The sequence below is a fragment of the Peromyscus eremicus genome, chromosome 5 (genome assembly GCF_949786415.1).
Source record: "Peromyscus eremicus chromosome 5, PerEre_H2_v1, whole genome shotgun sequence".
Classification (NCBI taxonomy): Eukaryota; Metazoa; Chordata; class Mammalia; order Rodentia; family Cricetidae; genus Peromyscus; species Peromyscus eremicus.
Window position 1 is genome coordinate 62,642,428 of NC_081420.1, and position 24,364 is coordinate 62,666,791.

At 47.0% G+C, this 24,364-nt stretch overlaps 1 protein-coding gene across 1 annotated transcript in view; it reads right to left on the minus strand.

Annotated features, from left to right (window-relative positions):
- Positions 1-24,364, minus strand: part of Frmd4a (FERM domain containing 4A) — a 175,627-nt gene that overhangs the window by 50,941 nt on the left and 100,322 nt on the right. The window contains 4 exon segments of the mRNA XM_059263573.1: positions 2,488-2,531; positions 17,177-17,269; positions 19,894-19,951; positions 20,599-20,664. Coding sequence (XP_059119556.1) covers positions 2,488-2,531; positions 17,177-17,269; positions 19,894-19,951; positions 20,599-20,664 — 261 coding nt within the window.

The window sequence follows — 24,364 nt, forward strand, 5'->3', positions numbered from 1 at the left end:
AGAGCTAGCCCTGCCCCTCACCAGCTGCAGTGCATGAGAAAGCAGCCCTCTGCTTCCCTTCTGGGCAGCACACCAGAGCTGACCCTCTTGTTGGGACGCAAGTGAGCTAGCCCTGAGGGTGTAAGAGCAGGAGAGCGGACTCTGCACTGCCCTTACACCCCCTACAGCACCTGGGAGAGAGGGCCCTGTATCTTGTCTGGGCAAAACAGTAGAGCTGGCCCTGGTGATATGAGTGAGGGGGACCCAGATCTGAGGGCCTGAGAGCAAGAGAACTGGTCTCATTCCTTGCAGTAGGCTGCATTGGGTGAGCTAGCCAGGGCAGTGCTGGAGAGCAGCTCATCTGGATAGTAACCATGAGGGAAAACTAGTGAGCTGAGCAACCCAGCTACCACCCAGGCCCAGGGCTATAAGTTGGCCCATCCCAACATCCACCAAATCTATGAACTGTTGGAGCATATGAAGAGGATGAACCTACAGATCCAAAACAGCAGGATCTCCGTGACACAGGACAACAACAGGATATCCAAGAGGAGCCCCAGTGAGAGGCCATTATTGGTGGTGTAGCAGAAACCAGAGGCCTGAACCAGACCAATGACTCATAGCAATAAACACAAGTACAGATGTATCGACTAAAGGGTAAACTATGTGACTCACCGGGCCACACTACAGCTTCCACAAGACTCTTCTTTTTGTATTTGATTTTGTTTTTGTTTTGTTTTGTTTTGGTTCTTTGCTTTGTTTGGTTTTGGTTTTTCTATTAAATTTGGTTTTGTTTTGGGGGGAAGTTGCAAGGGCAGAGGGCAGATATGAGGGGACATGGAGATAAGTGGGATTGGAATGTGAAGTCCACAAAGAATCAATAAAAGTAAATATATATATATGAAAGACTTCCTCCAGTAGGTGTGATGGTTAATCACTATTGTGAATCACCTAGGAGACACACATCCCTGGCATGCCTGCTAGGGTGTTTCTAGAGGAGTTTAACTGAGTTGACCCACCCTGAATGTGGGTACCGCCATTCCCTGAGCTGGGGTCATGACAATAACATGGGAAAGAAGAGAAGCTAATTATCACCATTTGTCTCCCTCTGCTTCCTGAGAGTAGACAATGTGACCAGTTCCTGCATGATACTGCCACCGTGCTCAAACCGTGAGCCCAAATCAACCCTTCCTTACCTTTGCCACAAAGATGAGGAAAGTAACTAATACTTGGATAACAAGAGAGTGGGAATGAGTGAGTCTAGAGAGGCTCCAGTACATAGTGTAAGAGGATAAGTATGCAGTACATGTAAGAGAAAACTGTAATGGGCCATTTCACCTGCTTAGTCAGAGAGACATTAGGCAGGCTGTTCTAAAGTGTTTATTTCATGTAGTGACTTTGCATGGCAAATGCTGTACTTCTCTATTTGTTTTAGAGGTGAGCACATCAGTTTGCTGGCACCCAGGAGCTCTATCTAAGGATGTGGCATTATCACAAGATCCCCATCCCTCTTGTGGAGGTCATCTGACCCTAGGGAAAGCTGAGGCGGATGGCAGAAAATGATGACAACAGACTCTACAAGGGAGTTCAGCTATTCACTTGTAACTTAAAGACGGTCAAGCAGCAACACTCTACCCCGTGTCACCCAAAGGGACAAAGGCAGCATGGTTGGTGGCAAGGACTGTTTCGGGGTCATTCTTTAACAGCAGCTGGTTTGTGCATTCATACCCCTGGTGCTTCAAGAATGGTCCCTCTTGCTGATGATTCATCCTGTCTGTCTGTCTGTCTGTCTATCTATCTATCTATCTATCTATCTATCTATCTATCTATCTATCAGATTTTTGAGACAGGGTTTCTTTGTGTAGCCCTGGCTGCCCTGGAATTTACTCTGTACATCAGTGTGGTCTTGAACTCAGAGATCCACCTGCCTCTGTTTCTCGAGTGCTGGGATTAAAAGCCTGTGCCACTATACCAAGCATGGTTTTATTTTATTATTTTGAGACTGGATCTCATGTGCTTGAACTGCTGGTCCCCTGGCCTTGTCCTTACAAGTGCTGGGATTACAGGTGTACACTACTATGTCCTGTTTCATGCAGTGCTAGGTGAGTGCTTTACCAGCTCAGTTACATCTCCAGCTCCTACAGACCTGGTCCAGGTGGGTGGGAGAGGGAGATTCCTGCATGCTACTGAGAATTCAGTTGTGAGCCCTAGACCTCTCTACTGGGACAGGGAGCCTGGTTTGAGGCTGGTTGGCAGGTGGCAGGACAGTAGATCTGCAGCTTTCTTTCAAGCCAGTCACAGGATGAAGCCTTTGTGTCCCTCAGGCTGCCCTGCAGCCATAGCTGTCCCCGGCCAGCAGAGAGCAGGAAGTAGGTAAGTTGGCCTGGGTTTTTTGCTAGAAGATCTGACTGCCCAGCTTTTCCAAGGCAAGCAATGGGCTGGGCTGAGTGACCCTCTCTACAGCAGAGGTCCTGGCTGCTACTCCTTTATGGATCTCCCTGCTGGAGCAAAGCCTTCTTCTGAAAGATGATGAGTTCTAGAGGTCTAGAAGACTTCAACTCCCATATTCCCGTCTTTCCGGAAAGGCTGGTCCTACTTTTCCAGCTCTGGTGTCTCCCTTTCCCCTGAAGGAATTCTGAAGTGGTCAGGTCAGTTTGAAGATTCCTGAACTTACAGGAGGAGGGAGGAGACAGCAGGGGAAAGCAACTGAGGTGCTCAGCGTCCTACCCCGAGCCACATCCTCTCATCAGGGCTACTCCTGGCACCACAGACTTCCCAGTCCTGGCCTGGGTAGTTCTCCCAGATATCTACACCCGTCCCTCTACCAAAGCCGTCATCATCCTGGGCTGTAGCCGTCTTTTTACTCAGATGTCTTCACCACATTCAAGCTTCTGGAATGTACTATATTTTTTTTCCCATCCTGGAGCACAATGCCTGAGGCAAATCAGTTACTATCTATTACTCAACAGCTGGAGACTGAGTGAATGAAGGAAAAAGGTTAAGAAATGCAATTCAGAGCTGTGGAAGGTCATATGGATGGTGTGTGACGGGAGCGGGTATCTGAGTTCGAATTCAGGCTACTTCTACAAAGTCAGGAGCCTGTGCTTCTTTAAAGGTACAGTTCTAGGGATAGGAAGATAAGTCTGTGAGAAAAGTGTCTGGTGAGAAAGAATGAGAACCAGAGCTTGAGCCTTAGAACCTCTGTATAGTGGCATGAACATACCATTCTAGAGTTGGGAAGATGGGACTTGCTAGCCAGCCAGCCTAGCTGAATGTGCAAGCCTCAGCCCAACGCTTTCCAAAAACAAGGAGGGAGAGGTACCCCAGGAACACCATGTGAGGTTGACCTCTGGACTCCAGTCTCCACATGCACATGTACCACATGCACATATATGCACACACACGACCACCCTTCCCCCAACCCAAGTGCATTTCTAAACTATTCATGGCCATAGGGAAGCAGCAGTTAGGGCCAGATGAAGGATGGAGAATGGAAGAATCCAATTAAGAACTCGCAGAGTCCTGAGCAGCTCTATTTAAACACAGCAGGATTCCAAAAGGAACGGGGGTGTCTATAAACCCAGGAGCCCTGGAATTCTAATGCCCACTTAGACTGAACAGCTCATCCTGTGTAGAAACTGCCTCTGTCTGCTCAAGGTTCTTTGTCAGTATGGCCTGGCAGGGTGGGTCCCTGCAGTAGAGTTCACTGGCCCATCAGCACGTGCTGTTGCTCTGACCCTACCTGGTGGGCAGAATTGTATCTGTCAGGTTCCAGCTGTGCTGGAGTTGGGTGTTAAACAGGTTTAGCAGTTTTTAGGAAGGTCAGAGCACCCTGGGTTTCCCCCATGAACCATGCTGATTGGAAAAAAAAATCTTCCTAGCAGTGCACCAGTTCAGCAAAGGAAAGCTGCTGCACTCTCCCGTGACGACAAGGTCACCAGAACTCAACACCAGGGTCTCCAGTCTAACACATTCACTTCTATAACAGAGAAAGAGTCCAAGGAACCACAAGTGTCTGACAGTCTGAATGATCCCAGTAGTGCGATCTTGACAGCCAGGTGCTACCAGCTCTAAATTTCTTTTTGGTCCAACAGACAAAAGTTAAATCAAAGGCAAATCCAGATGGAAGCCATTTTTTTTAATTTCTCTCTCTCTCTCTCTCTCTCTCTCTCTCTCTCTCTCTCTCTCTCTCTCTTTTCTCACCTACAAATAGAAGTGGTAAAAGTCACAGGCCCACTCTTGTCCCTTGCAATGTCTCACTGCTTCCTTGGAGTGAGTGCTTGGAACCCTTCCATGAGAATTATCCTATTTATACTTAAGTCCATTAGGCCACTGTACACATACATGCCAGGATGTCTTCAAAATTAGCAGTGTTGCAACACACGATTAGATACTTTACTCCAAGTACTTTTTTTTTTTCTTCCCAGAGAGGGTCTTATTATCTAGCATTGGCTAGCCAGGTACTATGTAGCTCAAGTCAACTTTCGAAGCCACAGCAATCCTCCTGCATCAGCCTCCTAAGTTCTGGTATTACAGAGGTGTGCTATCAGGCATGGTGTTCAGTATCTTTTATTTGTTGAGTATCTGCTGTTCATCAGACATTTGTATGAAGCACCAATAGAATAAGTGGCCTGTGTGTTTTTCTGAGGCAAGAGGTAAACAAATAAGAAATCAGCACACAAACCACGGGGCACAAACGGGGCACAGTCAGTCAAAGGATAACAGGTCACGAGGACAAATGTAACCCAAGCAGAGAGGGCAGGAGAAGGGTTGGCATCGTTACAAAAGTGGCCGGCTATGAGCTCTATGAAGGACTGAGCAGATATACACGGTGTGTGTGTGTGTGTGTGTGGTATGCCAGCGCAGAAGTAACAGCCAAAGAATATCATTCTACCATAAAAAGGAATAGACTCCTGGGCTGGGGAGATGGTTCATTTGTTTATTTGGTAATGTAAAGTGTTTGCTGGGAAACATGAGGACCTGAGTTCAGATCCCCAGCACCCATATTAAAGCTGGGGGAGAGGGAAGGAGGGAAGGAGGTAGGGAGGACTGGAGAGAGAGAGAGAGAGAGAGAGAGAGAGAATATGAATGAGTGCTGGAAATGTAGCTCATAGACTCATAGCAGAGTACTCGTCTAGCATGGAGAAAGCCCTAGGTCTAATGCACTGTAATGGGGGGTGTGTGTGTGTGTGTGTGTGTGTGTGTGTGTGTGTGTGTGTGTGACCTCCATAAGGCTAATTGTATGAAAGGACCCAGCAGCTCACCCTGCTGGACGGTGGTGGCACAAGCCTTTAATCCCAGCACTCAAGAGGCAGAGCCAGGCAGATCTCTGTGAGTTCGAGGCCAGCCTGGGCTACAGAGAGAGTTCCAGGACAGGCTCCAAAGCTACACAGAGAAACCCTGTCTCAAAAAAAACAAAAACAAACAAACAAACAATCAGAAGCCCCTTACTCTCAGCAGTACCTCTTTTCCTTGTTGCTGTGGGGATCCCCTTCTCTCATTTGCTGGGGGGATTTATGGATGAGTCACCTTCCTGAGCCCTTGAGCAACCAGGGCAGTAGCACCTCTGGGTGCTTGTTGTTCTCAGCAGCTCACGACTTTCACTCTGCCAGTGAGAAGTCTGGCCAGTGACCAGTTTTGTTTTTTGATTTTCAATGGGTTTCCAAATGTCAAACATAAAGTCAATTAGGTGATTAGAAACACACAGGTGCACAGGAATCTCACTCAGCTGTGACCCTGACAGCTTTCTAAGGTAGGGCTGGTGCTCAGTTTCCAGTCCAACGTGAGCTCCAACGTGAGCACCTACGGAGCCTCGAGTCCAGAGCCCCCCTGGTGCTTTGCCCTCTCGTTAAAGGCCAGAACATAAAAAGCCACCACAACCAGGCTGGGTACATGCCAGCGGGCACAGGGACACGTGAGCTAATGAGATGCCAGTATACACCTTCCAGAATGATTGAGAGGACTGGTGGAGAGGTTTAGGTAGCAGAGGCACCTGTCGGCAATGCTGGGGAGAATAACCAGGCTGTTAAAATAGTCTGTTTCACTGGACAGAGCCCTTAGAAATCTCCAGTCATTAACCCCACACAGGCTTGTCCTAGATTTTACTATCTGCAGTTACCTTGGCCACTGGACCCTAGAACCAAGGATAAGTAAAATGAAAGTCCCTCTTGAGACTTCAAGATGAGCTGTCCTACATAAGAGACTTGTGATTTGATCATCAGGCAGGAGAGGCCACAGGCAGGAGAGGCCACGAGCTGGGTAGGAAGGTTACCCACAGGCTCAATGGGGTGACATGGGCCTTAGTTCTGACATGGTGGCATAATTATTACCTACCCGGGGCCCCTTCTCACTCTGAAGTGTGTTTGGGGTTGGTATGTTCACCCAATGACAAATACAGGCAACCAACCAGAGGAGTCAGTCTGACACAAGTGAGAGATGGCAGCCGGAGGCTCTGGGAGAGGAGACGGGGCCCACAGGGAAATGGGTGTGACGTCCTAGGTCTGGAATATAGAAAGAATTCTGAAGACGGGTCGCATTGAGCTGTGCAATGAAAGCTACAACACAGTCACTTGTGTCGTACGGATTTTGTTAGAACTTTTAAAACCTTAGAGGCTAGAACGATGGCCCAGTTGATAGTGCTTGCCTCGAAAGCACAAGGACCCGAGTTCAGTTCTCAGCACCCACAGAAAATGCAAGGCATGGTGATGCACACTTGAAATCCTAGGGCTAGGGAGACGGAGGCAGGGGGATCCTCGGGGTTCACTGACTAACCAGTCTTACCTAACTGGTGAGCTTCAGGCCAATAAGAGAATCTACCTCAAAGGGGGTGGCCAAAGTTGCTCCCCAGCCTTCACATGCACATATATACATGTGTACAAGCAGGCACACACACGTGAACACACACGCACACACATAATAATGGCACATAAAATCTTATGCTTAGATGATCCTTAAATTCTTTACTCACAGTTTGCAGTGTGCCATGCAGGTAGAAACTGAGAGAACATCATTACAGGGGAGGATCTTGGGAGAAAGACGTGCTGTGAGCAGTCTGCTTCCCACAGGGAGCAGGTGAGAAAGGCCCACCTGTCTACACAAACCTAGAGAGTCAGGGCTTATGACAATCACCTGGAGAGCTTGGAGGGTTCCTGTCAGAAGTCAGGTGAAGTAGAGGAGGGCGGAGACTGAACGTCAAGATTGAAGCTACTATACATTGGATCTTTATGTTTTTAAATTTTTATTTATTCATTTATCTATTTTCTACTAATTTGTGTGTGTGTGTGTGTGAGAGTGAGAGAGTGAGTGAGTGAGAGAGAGAGAGAGAGAGAGAGAGAGAGAGAGAGAGAGAGAGAGAGAGAGAGAGAGAAACTTGCAAGAGTTAGTTCTCTCCTTTTACCGTGTAGGTCTCGGGGATTGAACTCAGGTCATTAGACTTGGTTGCAAACACTTTTATCTACTAAGCCACCTCATCTGCTTTGTACTTTGGATATTGAATGTCCCCCAATAGCCTATGTGTTAAAGCCTTGGTCACCAGGGTGGTACCATTGGGAAGATGGCTGTGAGATCCTTAGGAGGGGAAATACTATGGGAAGTCATTAGGTCACTGGGGACATGCCCCTGAAGAGGATTTTGTTGGCATCCTGGCCCTTTCTCTTTCTTTTCTTGTTTCTTGTGGATGAGGTTGCTGATTTTTTTGCTTTGCTACGTACTTCCTACCATGGTTTTTGTCTTGCAAAAGGCTTCAAAGCAAGGGCCAACTGATCATGGCCTAGAACCTTTAAAGCTATAAGCCCAAATGACCTTTCATCTTTATAAGTTGATAATGTCAGGTGTTTTGTTATAATACCCAAAAGCTGACAAACAGAATTCTTATTGTCTCTTAAGACTGAATGTGATTATATCTTTAAAACATACCAATTTTACTTTTATTTATGTTTGTGTGTCTATGTCTGTGCATATGTGTGGGTACTTGGGGAAGTCAGAAGAGGCTGTCAGAAGAGATTCCCGGTGCTAAAGTTACAGGTGGTTGTGAGCCACCTGACAAGGTTCTGGGAACTGAACTCTGGTCCTCGGCAAGAGCAGCAAGCACTCTTAACCATAAAGCCATCTCTCCAGTCCCATGAATGTCTTAACAGAAGCTTGTTTTGCTGTTTAAAGTGTCTAGGTGACTTTGACTATGTGGGAATGACCAGAAGAGCCTGACACTGCCTGCGGCTTTATCAAGGGGCAGGAAAGACACACAAAGTAATGGTGTGAGATAAAAGAGCTGTGCCCTTGTGGGTTTGATGTTCATGTTATTCCATGAAAAGTCACTGGTTTTGAAGCCAGAGAAACAAAGTTCAGAAACAAAGTTCAGAAGTTACTACTGGTTTGTGGTTCTTTTGGCATGAGTGGGGCTACTGAATGCTCCCCTGCAACGATCTGGGAGCCAACGACAGCATTTGGTTTTGATTTACTTCTTCAAATTGCATCCAGGGGTCAACAGGGCTCCTAGAGTAGCGGGAATCAGTCTGCAGAGTTCTCCAGAAGCTCGTCTGTCTCAAGGGCACTGCTATGTTGTCTGGCTGGGTGTTTATTTGAATGTTATAAATACCCAGTGTCCCGTTTGACCCCTACTGTCCACGCCATCAATGTGGCTATTTATATGGCCTTTCTGAGTGTTGGAGCATGCACTGTATAGGGCCAGGGAGGAAAAAATGGCTGAGACTAGACATAGGAAGAGGAAGAAGTCAGGAAGACACATGCCACAACAGACCTATCAGCTGGGGAAGAAAAGCTGCCCCGGCCATCTGATCATATCTGGCTGGGCACTGGTTCAGGTGGAGAACAGTTAAAGGTAGATGTGGGGCCAATCTATCCGGAAATCGGTGTTCTCAGTCTGGGGAGATAACCGGTTTGCTAAAGTACTTGCCTGGCAAACAGAAGGACCTGAGTCTGATCCCCAGCACCCATGTGGAAAAAAAATCAAGGTGTGGTAGTGTAGTGCGCGCTTATTTCAGCAGTGTGAAGGCAAGGCAGGCAGGCTTGCAGGCCAGGTTAGCTTCTGTGGGGAATTCTGGGTCAGCGAGGGACTCTGACTCAAAAGAAAAAGGCTAAGTGCCTGATGAATGACACCCGAGGCTGTCCTCTGGCACATGCATGTACACACACACACACACACACACACACCCAGACATACACACACACACACACACACACACACACCCCACATACACCACACACACCACACAGACACAAACACAAACACAGACAGACACACACACATACACACAATACCCCCACCCACATGCACCACACAGACACACACAGACATACACACACAGACATACACACACACCACACAGACACAAACACAAACACAGACAGACACACACACATACACACACACCCCACAAACACACATGCACCACACAGATACAGACACACACACACACACACCACACAGACACACACACACACACACACACACACACACAGACATACACACACCGACATACACACACACCACACAGACACAGACACACACACACAGACATACACACACACCACACAGACATACACAGACACAGAAAGACAGACAGACAGACAGACACACACACACACACACACACACACACACACACACACACACACACACCTAGAGCCAGGTTTGGTGGAATAAGCTTGTAATCACAGCTACATGGGAGTGTGAGACTGGATGATTTAGATTGTGAGGCTAGCCTGGTCTAGGCAGTTGAGTTCAAGTCCAGCCTGGGTTATCTAGTGAGATGTTACCTCCAAACAAACAACAAACAAACACAAAACAAAATCATCCACCTATGTGACATAGTGTTGATTTTTCCTGCTCACAGACAAATGCGCCTCTCCTCAAAGGTGACAGTCTGACAGGAACATGAGATTCCCAGAAGAGACTGGAATATGAGCTCGTGCCCTTGAAAGCCTGGCATGCTCAGAATGGTCTCCCCAGGAACCTGTGGGAACAGAGGGACCCTGGGTTCCCAGACTCAATAACCAAGGAAGAAACCTCCTCTTAACAAAGGGACATTGTTTGCGCTTCCTCGGCCGCTCTCGTTCTGTGTAGAAGACTCTAATGGTACTGGTCACGTCAAGGGCAGATGCTCTCTTATCTTGACAGAGGGGGACTCTTGGAGGAGTGAACTTACTCAAAGTGGAGAAAACTAAGTTATATCCATCCTGTCTGTCAGTCTCCTTTTCACAGATAAAAAGAGAGGCAGAGAGGTTAAATATGTCACAGACTCCCTACCCCCTCACCAGAAGTGAACAAACAGCATCCAAATTCCCACCCTTTACTTTGGAGCTCTGAGTGGATATGGAGGTCACTGGTTTACAAAGCACTTTTGTGTGTGTGTGTGTGTGTGTGTGTGTGTGTGTCCATGCCAGACAAGCACCCTGAGCTACATTCCAGCCCTTGACTGAGGCAGGGTCTTGCTATATAGCCAAGGCTGGCCTGGAACTCCAGGTTTCAGCTGGGGTTACAGGCATAATCCACTATGCTTAGATTGGGGAGTCATTCTGGTAACTTCTTGTGTTCTTTTCCGACATCCCCGCCCCTGAGTACCTGCTCCCCAGCATTAAGGCTAGCTCTCCTTGCTGACCCTCTGCAAGGACCTGTCACCCACAGGCACTGAACTTTTGCAGGTCCACTCATCCCACATTGTGATCTGAAGGAGTGCTAAGAGGTGGTTCTTTGATCCTGTACCACCAAGGAGCAGAGGCTGTAAAATGCTAAGAATGCTAAACACATTAAGTAGCATTTCCTCTGGCCTGTAGAGAGGGTGTGGTTTCCAAGGAGAACAGACAAGCTGGAAGAAGCGAGGCACCCAGCCAGGGCCAGGCGAGTCAGAGGGCTCTGTAGCCAGCAAATGAGTCAAAGGTGCCCAAACTGAAGCTGGACCAAGTCAGCAAGGAACAGCGTTCTTATCGCACTGAGTAATTGAGTAGGGCCATGCCGCTGGGAGTTAGCTCAGAGTTAATGGAATATTTCCTGTAAATATTATTTTCCCTTCCTGTCTCATCATCTCATAGAATTAAAAAAAAAAAATGTCTTTACTCATCTGGGGGAGGTGACAGGAATGCATCAAATTCTGGAGCCATTGGCCTGTCTGAAATACTCTCAGGAATCAAGAAGCCACACTAGCTGCTCAGAGGCTGGCCAATTACTCTGGTTCCTTCTCCTAATGCCTCAGAAGGGATGCTAAAGTACTCCTAATTGTGCATCTAAGCATACATAAAAGCCCCCCTAAGTGCACATCAAATAAATAAGTAAATGCTGCCTACTGAATATGTAACAAGGCCTGACTCGACAATCCTTCCCAAAGGATAGCTTTCATTCAATCCAAGCTAGCTTGGGAGTAGAAACTCTGAGTGCTGATTTATGGATATTGAACACTACTTCTACAGGGAGGTCCTTGTGAGTCACATGTTTCAAGCTGGTCTAACTTTCTCAAAGGCCCATTGAGTAAGCATTTTTTCCGTTTTCTTATCATGCCTCTGATGACCAGAAGTCAGACTGGTCAGTCTGTCCATGGGTCTGAAGGTTATAAAACAGAAGGATTTCACACAGAATCCTGGTACTGGTAGGAACTGAGTCACCCTGGTAGGGAAGACAGCCACCCACACCTCCTTGACAGAGAAGGAGCTGATGGTCACAGAGATTAAAGCAGCTGTTATTTCCTCAGGCTTTGATCAAAGGAATGTGGGGACCTACCCTACAGAGGGAGCCCCTTGTGAGACAGATCTAGTTATGTGCCGTAAGACCCTGGTTCTCTCAGGTTGACTCAGTAGGGTTCTCCAGTATATGACATTTACTTTGCATTCAAAGGTTTCAGCAAAGAGACAAAATACTCTTGCTCGTACTAGCATAAATGGCAGAATGTATAGGACAGCCAATGTCGTGGCTGCTGGGGCAGTTTGCAGGATTTGATGTACTAAGTCTCAGTGATTGACCACAAGTGCAAACTAAGAGGTACCCTGAGATTGACCCCAAGGGCCCAAACATCCACTGGGTACTATTTCATTAATCCCTGAGGCCAAGAAGATTCTAATTTAGGAAATGAGCACCTAGGCAGTGAGTTATTTCTACACATGTGTGCACACAAGTCAAAGGTGGTTGGCAACTGGGTGTGCACACATGTTAAAGGTAGTCGGCAACTGGGATGAAACAGGAGACAATAACCTACGGAGAGGCAGGATTGTTCTTCCTTGGCCGCCATGATCTTCCCATTCATTATTCATTGCTAAACTAAGACAGAAGTGTGTGTGTGTGTGTGTGTGTGTGTGTGTGTGTGTGTGTGTGTGTGAGAGAGAGAGAGAGAGAGAGAGAGAGAGAGAGAGAGGCAGAGACAGAGACAGAGAGAGACAGAGAGACAGAGATCCCCTCCTCCTCTGATTCTACATTAATGTACATAAAGACGAACAGGACTGCTGCCCACTGAGAAAAGAGAGGACCAGCAGCCAAAGGGCCATTGCTAAGCCGTATGTGGTATGTGAGTATTGACAGAAGCTGAGAATCTGGGAGGCAGGCTGAGAGGGAAAACTTCACCGGGTGAAGGATGTAAGCAGTATTTCCTGAGAGTGCATGGAGGGGCTCCATAAAGGCCCATACGACATGGTATATATAATGTGCTCTCAGAAACTGTCATGTATACAAGCCGGGGCATCGGAGCGGGGAGTGTACGCCTATGATAGAGTGCGTTCACTTTAAAATCCTGTTTGTTTCTGCTTCAGGGCCTTGGGAGGACTAATCTGTGCTGGTATCTGTGCTGGTTAGTTTTTTTGTCACCTTAACACCGGCTAGGGTTATTTGGGAAGATGGAGGCTCAGATGAGAGACCGACTCTAGATTGCCTATGGGCAGGATTATAGGGCATCTTCTTGATTAATGAGTGGTAAAGGAGGCCCCAGCTCACGGTGGGCCGTGCCATCCCTGGGCAGGTGGTCCTGGGCTGTATAAGAAAGCAGGCTGAGCAAGCTATGGAGAACAAGCCGGTAAGCAGCTTTCATCCATGGCCTCCTCTTCGGTTCCTGCCCCCAGGTTCCAGCCCCTGGTTCTTTTCATTTAGAACTTCTGAATTCTTCTGAACACATTCAAAAGACAAAAATCCGAAGTCCCCACATGTCTTATTGTTTCTGATAAACCATACTCTGAGGGGCGAAAAAAAAGGGCAAGAAAAGAAACCTAAGTTTTTGTTCTGCTTTAAACTGAATTGTTATTTATTTATTTTTCTGAGACAGGGTTTCTCTGTGTAACAGCCCTGGCTGTCCTGGAACCAGGCTGGCCTCAAACTCATGAGATACCCCTGCCTCTTCCTTAAATTTAAATTTTGTCTGTTTTACGTGTTTTTTTTTTTTTTTTTTTTTTTGAGACAAGATCTTGCTATGTGACCCAGGATGACCTGTATTGCCTATCGCGCAGCGTGCTGGAGTTACAGACCTTTTCATAACACCTGGCTTTTTCAGAAACCATTTGAAATGCAATTCATAGCTTGTATTGAGAGCTGTACTTAGGGAAAGAAGAACTGCTTGCAGGAGAGATCCAGGGAGTACGCTGTGGGGTGTTATTAGGAGGAAGCGTAATTCTTTCTCCTACTCAAGCTTGGAGGCATCTTACTCTGCACTCGACCTTTCCAAAGCCATTCAGAGTGGGACTCAGCGGCACAGGGTAGATGCTGAAACTGGAGTGGCAAGCTGCCTCTCATCCAGAGAACCAGGACTCAGGCTACTGTCCTGTCTGATCTGAGATGGCCATTGGCTCTGGACTCTTAGGGATTTGGGGAGACATTTTTAACGAGCCCTATGGGAACACTTGTATGGATGGTCACAGGTGGCGTAACAGAGATCGGCCCTTAGCCCTTCAAAGGAAGGGGGAGAGCTCAGCTTGCCACCGCCTCAACCTGAAGGTTGCCTCTTAGTACTGCATACCATGCGGCAGCTGCATAAGTGGGTCAGAGTGTCAGTGAGGGCCTCTGCTTGCTGCTGGGTGGGAAGAGCTGCCTGGGCAGGAGAGGCAGTTGTTGCCACAGGTGCCTCCACATACTTAGATTTGGGCACTGATCATCTCCTGAGCATCCCTGGAGGCTTAAGGTGCTGGAGATGTACCTGGCCCCAGTGCCAGGAGGGCGTGGTACCACCTGGAGGACATCCTTCACGTGTGTGCAGCGCACTCATCCTCCGTGCTTGGGAACACTCCAGCTCTCAGTACCCAGGGACAATGCAGCCATGCCTGCTATGCCCGGCCAACTTTCCCCAAGTCTGAGTGCGGGAAGCACGGATGGCCATGAGTGATGGTGCCCATCTCCAGGCCCACATGGATATCCTTGTAATACTTCCCACACGCATAGCGTAGAGTCAGGGAGACAAGGTGGACCCAGGAAAGCAGCTGTGAATTCCATCTTCCTGGGCGTTTCTGACACACAGTGGGGGTTAAGAACCACTGGTCTGGAGGTACCTAGGAGGGACTTGGAGTGCTTCATAAGCAAGCCTGCAATGATAACTCTCTGCCAGGTCTGTGCACCTCCTCAGCACATGTTCCAGTGCTCTGAGTTGCTCAGAGCCTCTCCTGTTTCCTACAGGCAACAAAAAGGGAGTTTGTGATGCTAACGATGTCGGGTACAGAGAAAAAGGACTCCTTCCCAAGTCTTCCAGCAGCCGGGATTTCATAACTGTGGCTTTCATTCACTCCTCAGTTTTGTCCTTCAGCCCATTAACATCTTGACAGACACATAGACTCCTCAAAGCTAATGAAGCAGAAGCTTCACTTGGCCTGAGGGGTTTTGCAAGGACTGTTCCTAACTTTTTTTTTTTTTTTCCGAAACAGGGTTTCTCTGTGTAGTTTTGGTTGCTGTCCTGGATCTCACTCTGTAGTTTGAGGCTGGCCTCGAACTCACAGGGATCCACCTGGCTCTGCCTCCCGAGGGCTGGGATTAAAGGCATGTGCCACCACAGCCCAGTGACTATTCCTAACTTCATATTCAGCTTGTGCACTCATTTCCCAGGGACCTCCAAACTATACATGAGCCCAGACAGGCAGCACCTGGCTGTCTCCCAGAGATTTCTATGACCAAGAACTGAAAAATTCCACTCATGAATGTCTTTTCTGGGGACCCAACTGCTATCCTTCTCTGTTGAGATTGTCTCCTCCTCCTCCTCCTCCTCCTCCTCCTCCTCCTCCTCCTCCTCCTCCTCTTCCTCCTCCTCCTTTTTTGTAAAGAACTTTCTGTGAATGCTAGAAGCCAAACTCAGGTCTAACTAAGAGTGATTAGTTTATGTTGTGTGTCTCTCTTGTGTTATTCATGTACCAAGTGCTATCTTATTACTTTCATTAGAACTATACTTAAGAGAAATTAAGAACAAACACCTATACAGGAACACCGTGGGCAGGAGTATCAATGCTGCTGGCATGCCTTTCACATAGTTTAGAGGGAAAGATTGCATCCTGCTGTGGGCCCCAGCTAGCCACACTGCCCTCCGTTCACTTATGCTGTGGAAATCCTTGACACTCTTAAGCTCCAACTGAATACCTAAGTGCCTACTCTCCACAGTTCCCCCGGTGTCCATGAGGCCCACGACTGTGAATGTCCTAAGCTATATTGTCCTCCCATTTTTTCCCTTCCAAGGAGGGCAAGGCAGAGCTGCACATGTTGCAACCAGGACTTTGTGAAAGGTGCTGGGAGTGTTTGTCATTTGTAAATAGAAAAAAAAAATCACTTGGGCTGGTTGGAAAGAGAGAAGAGGTGAGGTAAAAGAGAAGAAGGAAGGGAGTGGAGAGGGAACTTAGAGAATTAGAAAGGCCAAGTGGAGAAAATACCAGGGGAAACAGAAAGACACAGTACGGAAGAGGTGCAGGTCTACAGCCCAGAAAACTGGGGGGTTAAAGCAGGAACCTGGGGCACTAGTCACTTCTTATGTGTAAGTGGAAAACAGAGGTTTTGGAGCTTGCCTCACAAAGCAACACACTCCCCCAAAGAGGCAGGTTCTTGCTGCATCGTTCCCAGGGAACAACTCCATCATCTGTTCATGAGCTTCACTTGGAAATGACATGATTTACTGGTCAATTGAGGGAAAATTCTTCCCACCACAGGCCGTTTTCCCACTACCAACTTGATGAAGAAGGTGACTAAGAGGACGGTGTTTACTTCATAGAGTGTGGTCAGCCCAGATGTGCATAGAGTATGGTTAGCCCAGATGTGTGCATAGAGTGTAGTCAGCCCAGATGTAAATAGAGTGTGATCAGCCCAGATGTGTGCATAGAGTGTGGTCAGCCCAGATGTGTGCATAGAGTGTGGTCAGCCCAGATGTTCACACTGTGTAGTCAGCTCAGGTGTGGACACATAATGTGGTCAGCCCAGGTGCGCATAGAGTGTGGCCAGTCCAGGTGTGTGCATAGAGTGTGGTCAGCCCAGATGTTCACACAGTGTAGTCAGCCCAGGTGTGGACATAGAATGTGGTCAGCCCAGGTGTGCATAGAGTGTGGCCAGTCCAGGTATGTGCAGAGTATAGTCAACCCAGGTATGTGCATAGAGTGTGATCATCCCAGGTGTGCAAAAGTATATTCTTACCCCAAAATTTTGCCATTTAAGTTTTCAATTTGTTCTGGTTTGGAGAACATTGTGCAAATGAAAACAAAATTCAAACACATTTGTGTTTCCAGTGACCTGACTCCCTTTCTCTGGGGCAGATAACTCTAGTCTCTGTTCACTTCTATGATGCTATAAAGGTATTTGCCAGAGTTTCAAGACTTTTTCTAATTCTTTATGTTTCATTTCTCCATGACTTGTACACTCTTTTGACCTATGATCTTACTCCAAAAACCATCATGAAGAACTCAGATTGGCCTCAGGATTCAAGGGAGTTAATGTTCCTTCATTTCGCCAAAACATGCAGCCTCCCAAGAAAAGGACCATATATGATAGTTCCTCAGCCCATTTGCCCATCTGTTCTTGGAGAATGGAGCCAAACACCTTCCCTTAAGTAATTATAACACTTTGTTTCCTTAGAAACTGAGAGAGAAAAATATTTACCCAGGAAACTCAGACAGGATCACTGTGGAGTAATTTATATATACCTGCATTAGCATGGGATTGGTGAGCCCTCAGGCTGTGCAATGTTAATTCACATCTACTCCATTCCTCTCTCAAAAAAAAAAAAAAAAAAAGCTTTAAGCCCACAGAAGAGGGCACCCTTACCTTGCGTGGTTTCACTTTATCATGGTAGTCATACTGGAAGATTCCTTTGTAACTTAGTCCCAGCCACCATGGTATGCCTTGCTTGTCCTAGGTTGTTAAAGGAATATAGGTCAACATGGGGCTGGAGAAGATAAACACAGACCAAGAGATTTCCTGGCTCAGCTGATGACAAGGGAAATGGCAGTGTCTCTGGAGTAGAAGGAACCCCTCTGTACTGTATGTCTTAACAGATGTACCCATCGTGGATGCATGCTCAGTTATGTGAACAGCGCTGGGGACCAAGCCTGAGTTGGGCAATTGGCTCTGTTTCCAAGCAGAACCACAGCCAGGATATCTGTATCCCTATCTTATTTATTTACTTATTTGGTGTAAGCATGCATGCCTGTTCCTGTGTGTACAGGTTGTGCATACACATCCATGGACTTACATGTGAAGGCCAGGGGCTGACATCGGTTGTCTCCTGTCTCCACTTTCTCTCCACCTTATATTTTTTTGAGATACGTTCTTCCCCTGAATCTGATGCTCACTGAGTGGCTAGCACTAGTTGATATGAGAGCCCTAAGGCTCCCCACTCCTTCTGCCTCACTAGCACTGGTTGCTCTGTGAGCCCTAGGCTCCCCCCTACTTCTGCCTCACTAGCACTGGTTGCTCTGTGAGCCCTAGGCTCCCCCCTACTTCTGCCTCACTAGCACTGGTTGCTCTGTGAGCCCTAGGCTCCCCCCTACTTCTGCCTCACTAGCACTTGACATTTTACTTGAGTGCTGGGGATCTGAACTCAGGTCCTAATGCTGACACAGCACTTTACCAATGGACCATCTCCCCAGCCTCCATCTTCACCTCTTAATGAACAAGTGCAAGAACCCTGTCCCCTGCCCCCCTCCAAAGCTAGGCTGAGCCTCTCACTTGCCATACAGAAAAATATGAAATATGTTCAATGTTTTGAAGAAAATGAATGACTTTCTGATCAAATAAACTGCCACTGTCTGTCAGACCTAGAGAGAATCCAGGAGACCACAGAAAGGGGCTTCTTCCCTTCAGAGGGCAAAGGTATTGAAGCGGAGTGCTCAAACTTTAACGGAAGTTAAACCTTCCCAGCCACACTGAGCCGGTGGCAGTAGAGACTAAGGAATGCCGTCTTGATATCCTGCTTGCCTAGGAAGAAAGCTGAATGAGGACTTTTGGGACTCACGTAGCACGACTGAAGCCAGAACATTACTATAATTGGATTATAAACCATGGGGCCCTCTGTTTATACATTTTATATATAATACTCCTTGTCACCTGAGTGAGAACCGTAGCTCTCTTGAGGATAATTCTGAGTGGTTCCCAACTGCTCCAAATGCTAAGACTTTACACCGGGCACAGCAAGCAGCCTTTCCCCAAGATTTGAACTAATTTCTGCATGGGTGAATGACTTAATCAATGTCTTCATCAAGAAGTCCTGGAAACTCAACAAGAGTCCTGGAAACTCAAAATGAGTATGGCGGTTTGCAAATATTTGCCAGAAGGAGTTATTTCAAGGTAAGCAAAAAGATGAAAGACAAAAGGAATAAATTTTGGGGGAAAAATCATTCAAAGCTCCAGGAGTATATGATTTCTTTACAATCTTTTCTTTTCTTTTGGTGTTGGGGATTGAATTCATGGCCTTACATGTGTTAAATGTGGACTCTACCACTGAACTACCCCACCCCATTTCTAAAAAATATGTATTCATTTATTTGCAGCATGGGGGATTGCACTTAGGGTCTTGTGCATTCTAGGAAGATAGATGAATAGATAAATAGGTAGATGATAGACAGACAGATTGATTAGATAGACAGACAGACAGTTACATGTAGTGTAACATCATTATGTTGCTCCCTGTTGCTGTCTCGGGGTGGGGGGGCGGTACTGTGCATGGCACTGATTTTACAGAATAAAACAAGATGAAACTCAGTGACACTGTGAGGTCAGGGTGCTGAACCCTGACACAGGGGGATTCTAAGTCCCTTTTCATGAACTTTATCTGAGGGTCAGTGGCCACATCCTCCTATACAACATTGCCTGGGGGGCTGGACTTCTGAGGGGATTCACCCTCCTCATCTGGAACATAAGAAGTTCCCAGAGGCTGGGTGGTCCTGCTTTCGACACTAACTTAGGCTTGAGAAAGGTGTGAATCTTTATCATGTCAGAAAGAGATCTTAATGTGGCACAGTGTGGATGAACTAAATAGAATTTAGGGCGAAGCTAATGCCCACATTGGATTTGACGATGCCACATTCAAGAACACAGTCTCAGATTCTTTAAATGCTCTCAGTTCTTCTTGGAAAGCTGACTATGTGGCATCAGACCCCCAAGAGAAACGCTACATTCTGCCACAAGTTTTTGGTCTCTCTAGTTTCTTGTATTTGATGGAGCCTTTCTAGTGAGAGGCCCTGAAGCCCAGATTTCCCAGGATTCCTCTGAGACTGAAGGGAAGAAGAGATTTATTACATTACTTCACAAAAGAAAATAAAAGTGTATTGGAGTGTTACTCTATCAAGTGTTGGTACCCTAGGGATAAAATTCAATTGCTCAATTTTCCCTGTCAAGCAATCTTTCTGACCAAGCCAGCCTCCGTCAACTCCTATTCTCCTCAAAATCTTCAGACTAAAAAAATAAGAGAATTTTCTGTTTGCTTGCTTGCTTTTTCAGGACAGTGTGGGCAGACTTCAGCAACTGAGATCACTTACCTTTACTGCATAATAGTGGACACCGTAGGTTGGGAGAGACTCCACGATACTCATGTAGCTGTGAAGACAACACACACACCAATGCATATAAGGGCTTTTAGGCAGAAGTGGTGTCATATCATATCATATCATATCATATCATATCATATCATATCATATCATATATATAGCTGTGTGTAATGAAGTTCTGGAGTGGTTATTAACTTGGAAATTAGTAGAAACATCCCTCTCCCTGAACATCTTTCCAAGGAGAAATCAACCACCTTGATATATGGCCCATTAACACACAGTCTTTGTGTGTGTGTGTGTGTGTGTGTGTGTGTGTGTGTGTGTATGCATATGTGTTATGTACATGTGTGTATGTGTTCACGTGCATGTGCATCTGCAAATACAATTGCGGGTATGTATAAGTTGATGTTGGATGTCTTCCTCTATTATTCTCCACATTATTTTTTGAAACTGGGTCCCAGTGCATGGAGCTCACTGAATCAGCTAGGCTGGCTGGCTAGTGAGGTCTAAGGATCTGCTTGCCTCTGCCTTCCAGTGCTGGCATTATATGCACACTGCCATGCCTGTTTTGTTTTTTTTATGTGGGTTCTGAGGTTCTGAATTAGAGTCCCTCTGCTTACAGGGCAAGTACTTTATTGACTGGGTGTCTCCAGCTCCCAAACACAATCTTAGTGTGTACTCAGAAGGGCCACTTACTTCACGATTGCTTGGCCCCTCGTCTGGCCATTCAGCTTCTTGTAGTACTCAATGACTCTGTCTTCACTAGAATCAGAAGGAAAGAATTCTGGTATTAGATGTTGAGCATCCTACCCCCCCGAGATGCTAAGACTTCACCCTCCCTCCTCCTGAGAACCTCTGAGGAAGCTGAGCTGGAAAATAACCGTGTCCTGAACTGACATGTCTCAATGCCACTCAAGTGAAGTCTCTTAGACATGGTAGGGATAGAAAAGCCCATTTTCTCCTCAGAGGATTTACATTATCTTTACCTCTGACTGCGAATCAATTGGATAATATTAGCGTGCAGGTTTGGGGGCTGAGGGGCGCTGTTCTTTGCAAGATGCCATGGACTAGGAAAACATGAAGAAGCAGTTGTCGCCAGTCACAGAGGATGCTGTGGCTAAACTTGCTTGGCTCTCTCTCCCTTCTGACCTCCTCATTTACAGGTCCCATCAACACAGGATCTGGGGCAGAGGGGTAATGTTGCTCCTACCCAGTGCTCCAGGCCAAACTGTTCTGAGCAGTTAAGGACTCAGAGCTTCCAAGGAAGAGAGAACATTCTGGAATTTGGGCCTGGTTAATAAAAGTCCCATGGACACATTGGGAAAGCAACATACTAGCTAAAAGAATGAGATTACAGCTCATTTATCTTTTGAGGTTTTACTTCTAAAATTAACGGGAGATTAAATGGTCCCTTGGTGACAATGGCTAGCCAATATTTCTCCAGCAGAATGGAGTGTGGTCAGGGTAATGGTACAGTCTTCCTACGGTAGTGACTGGTGCCAAGAAAGGTGGGAACAATGGCAGCTCCCACTACAGCCCCAACCCACAGAAAGAAAGGGGGACAGTTGTTGACAAAAAGTCTTATGTTCCACTACTAAAGACAACCTTAAAAGTTTCATCCCCCATAACTGTCCTACAGCTTTGACTTTGGTTCCCACTGACTCATCTGTTATTTCATCAACAAGGGGACTCCTTTAGTTTTGTATAAGAGCGTCATGATGGGGACCATGTGTGATACAAGGGTTGTACCCTCAAGACTTCATTTACTGATCTTGGGCACCCACTGTTAATGCATCACCCCCAAAGTTAGGTGGAACCCTCTCTTTCCTCTTCTGTTTTCCTGCTTATCAAGGAAGGGCCTCTATTTTAATAAGATCATGACCTACGATGACATGTTTGCTACCACATAACTGCGATTCGATGAGGTCAACTTCTAGGTCTGTGGTCAAGCCAACCAATGGAGACTCAAGCCTATTTCTTTTCTGGCTCTGGGCGAGAGCATCCCTGAGGTGGGGGTGGGGACTGAAAGCCATTACGATGATGCTGTGAACATAAGCAAGGCTTAGGAAACATCAACACCACCGAGTCCCAAACACTGACAAGCAGCTGTTCTACTGACTACAAGGTCTCATGGGGCCCGACAGCTGCAAACCTTGGAGCCACCTCCAACCTTGTCCGGCTGCTTGCTATCTAAAGCCAGCTGGGTAAGCCACCGTGGCGACCTCCTCCACCTCTGCTTTTCCCACTTCCTTCTTCCCATTGAGTCAACAGGGGCCTGTCATGTGATGACATACTCAATGCCAGCTGGGGACTCAAAAGGTCTGTCCAACTCCACTTCATCCTGTTCCCACCTGTCTTTGGAGCCTATGGAAAGGTTAGGTGTTCCTAGCCCTGCAGACTGTGACCCTAATACCTCAGACCCGTCTAAGGACCAGAGAGAATAAGAATGAGAAACTCGCAAGCTACAGAAAATTGAACTCTCTTTGCTTCTTGGAAATTTGCGTAAACAGGTTGAAAAATCAGAGCCGACCACAGCAGCTGAGTACAAAGCAGCATGGGGGGGACAAAGTGAAGGGGCCATGGGTTCTTTGAGCACCCGGATGGGATGGTCCTTGTTGATTTGCTCCCAGCTGGGTGTGTCACTGAAGGTATCTGGCTTCCCCATCCTGCCACTCTCCCAGTGTGTTAGACAGTTGACTGTGTGCTCATGGGTCTGGGGGAGGCCTTAGGAAAGGGCTGGCCTGGTCACGTGACTAAGGATGTACTGTTAAGATGGCTGAGGGTCAGCTGTTCAGGAAGAGAGATAGTCAGGCTGATAAAAGGCAGAAAGCAGGGCCAGAAGGAAGCCTTTCTCTATTACTAATAACATGAACACAGAGGATCTTGCACTGGAGACAATGCAAGAATGATCCAGAATGGGAAGGGGGAGGAGCCCTGCAATTGGCCTGGGGGTTGGATTAACCATGTTAGACAATAAATAAAGACATGATTGAGGGATGAATTAGGTCAAAGGCAATTCTGACTCCAGACTGTCTACCAACGTTACAGTTCTCGAGCGTAAGTCATCCCGCATGTGAGAACTATTGGCCTCTCCAGGCAGTATCATCAATCTTTTTTAATGAGACAATGTCTCACTAGATAGCCCAGGCTGGCCTTCAACCCACAAATATCACCTGGACAGGTTTTGAATTTGAAGTCCTTGGCATAAGCCTGTTCTTTATCTATAGACACATTCCCAAAGGAAGAATGGTAATGGATCAGGTCTGAGGTGGAATGGGGGAGGGCAGTGCACAGGTAGGCGCTCACAGTTTTGAGTCCCGCTCTTCAGGAGTGGGGCTTCTCGGAGAAAAGTGATTTCTGAGTGTGGGTTTCATCTCACTAAAGAACTCTGCATTATGTGTGACCCGAGTACCCAATCTGAAGGCATCCTCAAGTCTGCTTGAAAAACTGAATACTTGGTTTATTTACTGCTGGAAGTGTCTAGACAGGGTGGAATACTAATTCAAAAACTTTAGAATGTATTTACAAGTGAGCTCTGTGTTGTGGTTTACTAGGACGAACTTGTTCAGTGCTTTTTGTCTTCTCTCTCTCCTCTCCTCTCCCCTCCCCTCCCCTCCCCTCCACTCCTCTCTCCCCATCTCATCCCCTCTTCTCCCCCCCATCCCATCCCCCTCTCTTTCTTCTACTGAGGGCCTCACACATGCTAAGCAAACATCGTACCACTAATTACATTCCAACTCTTAAACATTTTTTTTTTTTGAGTCAAGATCTCACTAAGTTACTGGCTTTGAGTTCACTCTATAGCTCAGGGAGGCCTTCAATTTGCAATCCTCCTGCCTCAGCCCTCTGAGAAGCTGGGGTTGCAGGCCACACCTGGGGAAGCAGGTGTCCTGCCACGACTGTGTCTTACACTATGAGCAGCCACACTGCTTTCTAAGAAGGGTCAGAAGGACCACCGGGATACAGCCCTGTCCTTGTCAGAGGGCAGAGGTCAGTGTGTAAGTACCCAGCCGGATTCCAACACACTCCTCAGGAATGTGAGCCCCGCTCCACCACGGCCCAACCGCAAACGCCTAAATCACATGGAATCAGGCAATTCAGGGCTCGGCTGATGAGCTGTGGCATAATGTTACAAAGGGCTAAAATGGGATTTAGGAAACACCAAGGAGAAAGAAAATAACCTGTTTCTTCTGTTGCCAAGGAAATGATGCCCCGGCCTTTCCCACCCCTCCAGACCTCTCACATCCTGTCATCCATCACAGCATTCCTACATGAAACTGGACCAGCACAGGGAAGGCTTTTTCCTTCCTTCCTTCCTTCCTTCCTTCCTTCCTTCCTTCCTTCCTTCCTTCCTCCTTCCTTTCTTCCTTCCTTCCTTTCTCTCTCTCTCTCTCTCTCTCTCTCTCTCTCTCTCTCTCTCTCTCTCCCTCTCTCTCTCTCTTTCTTTCTTTCTTTGAGACAG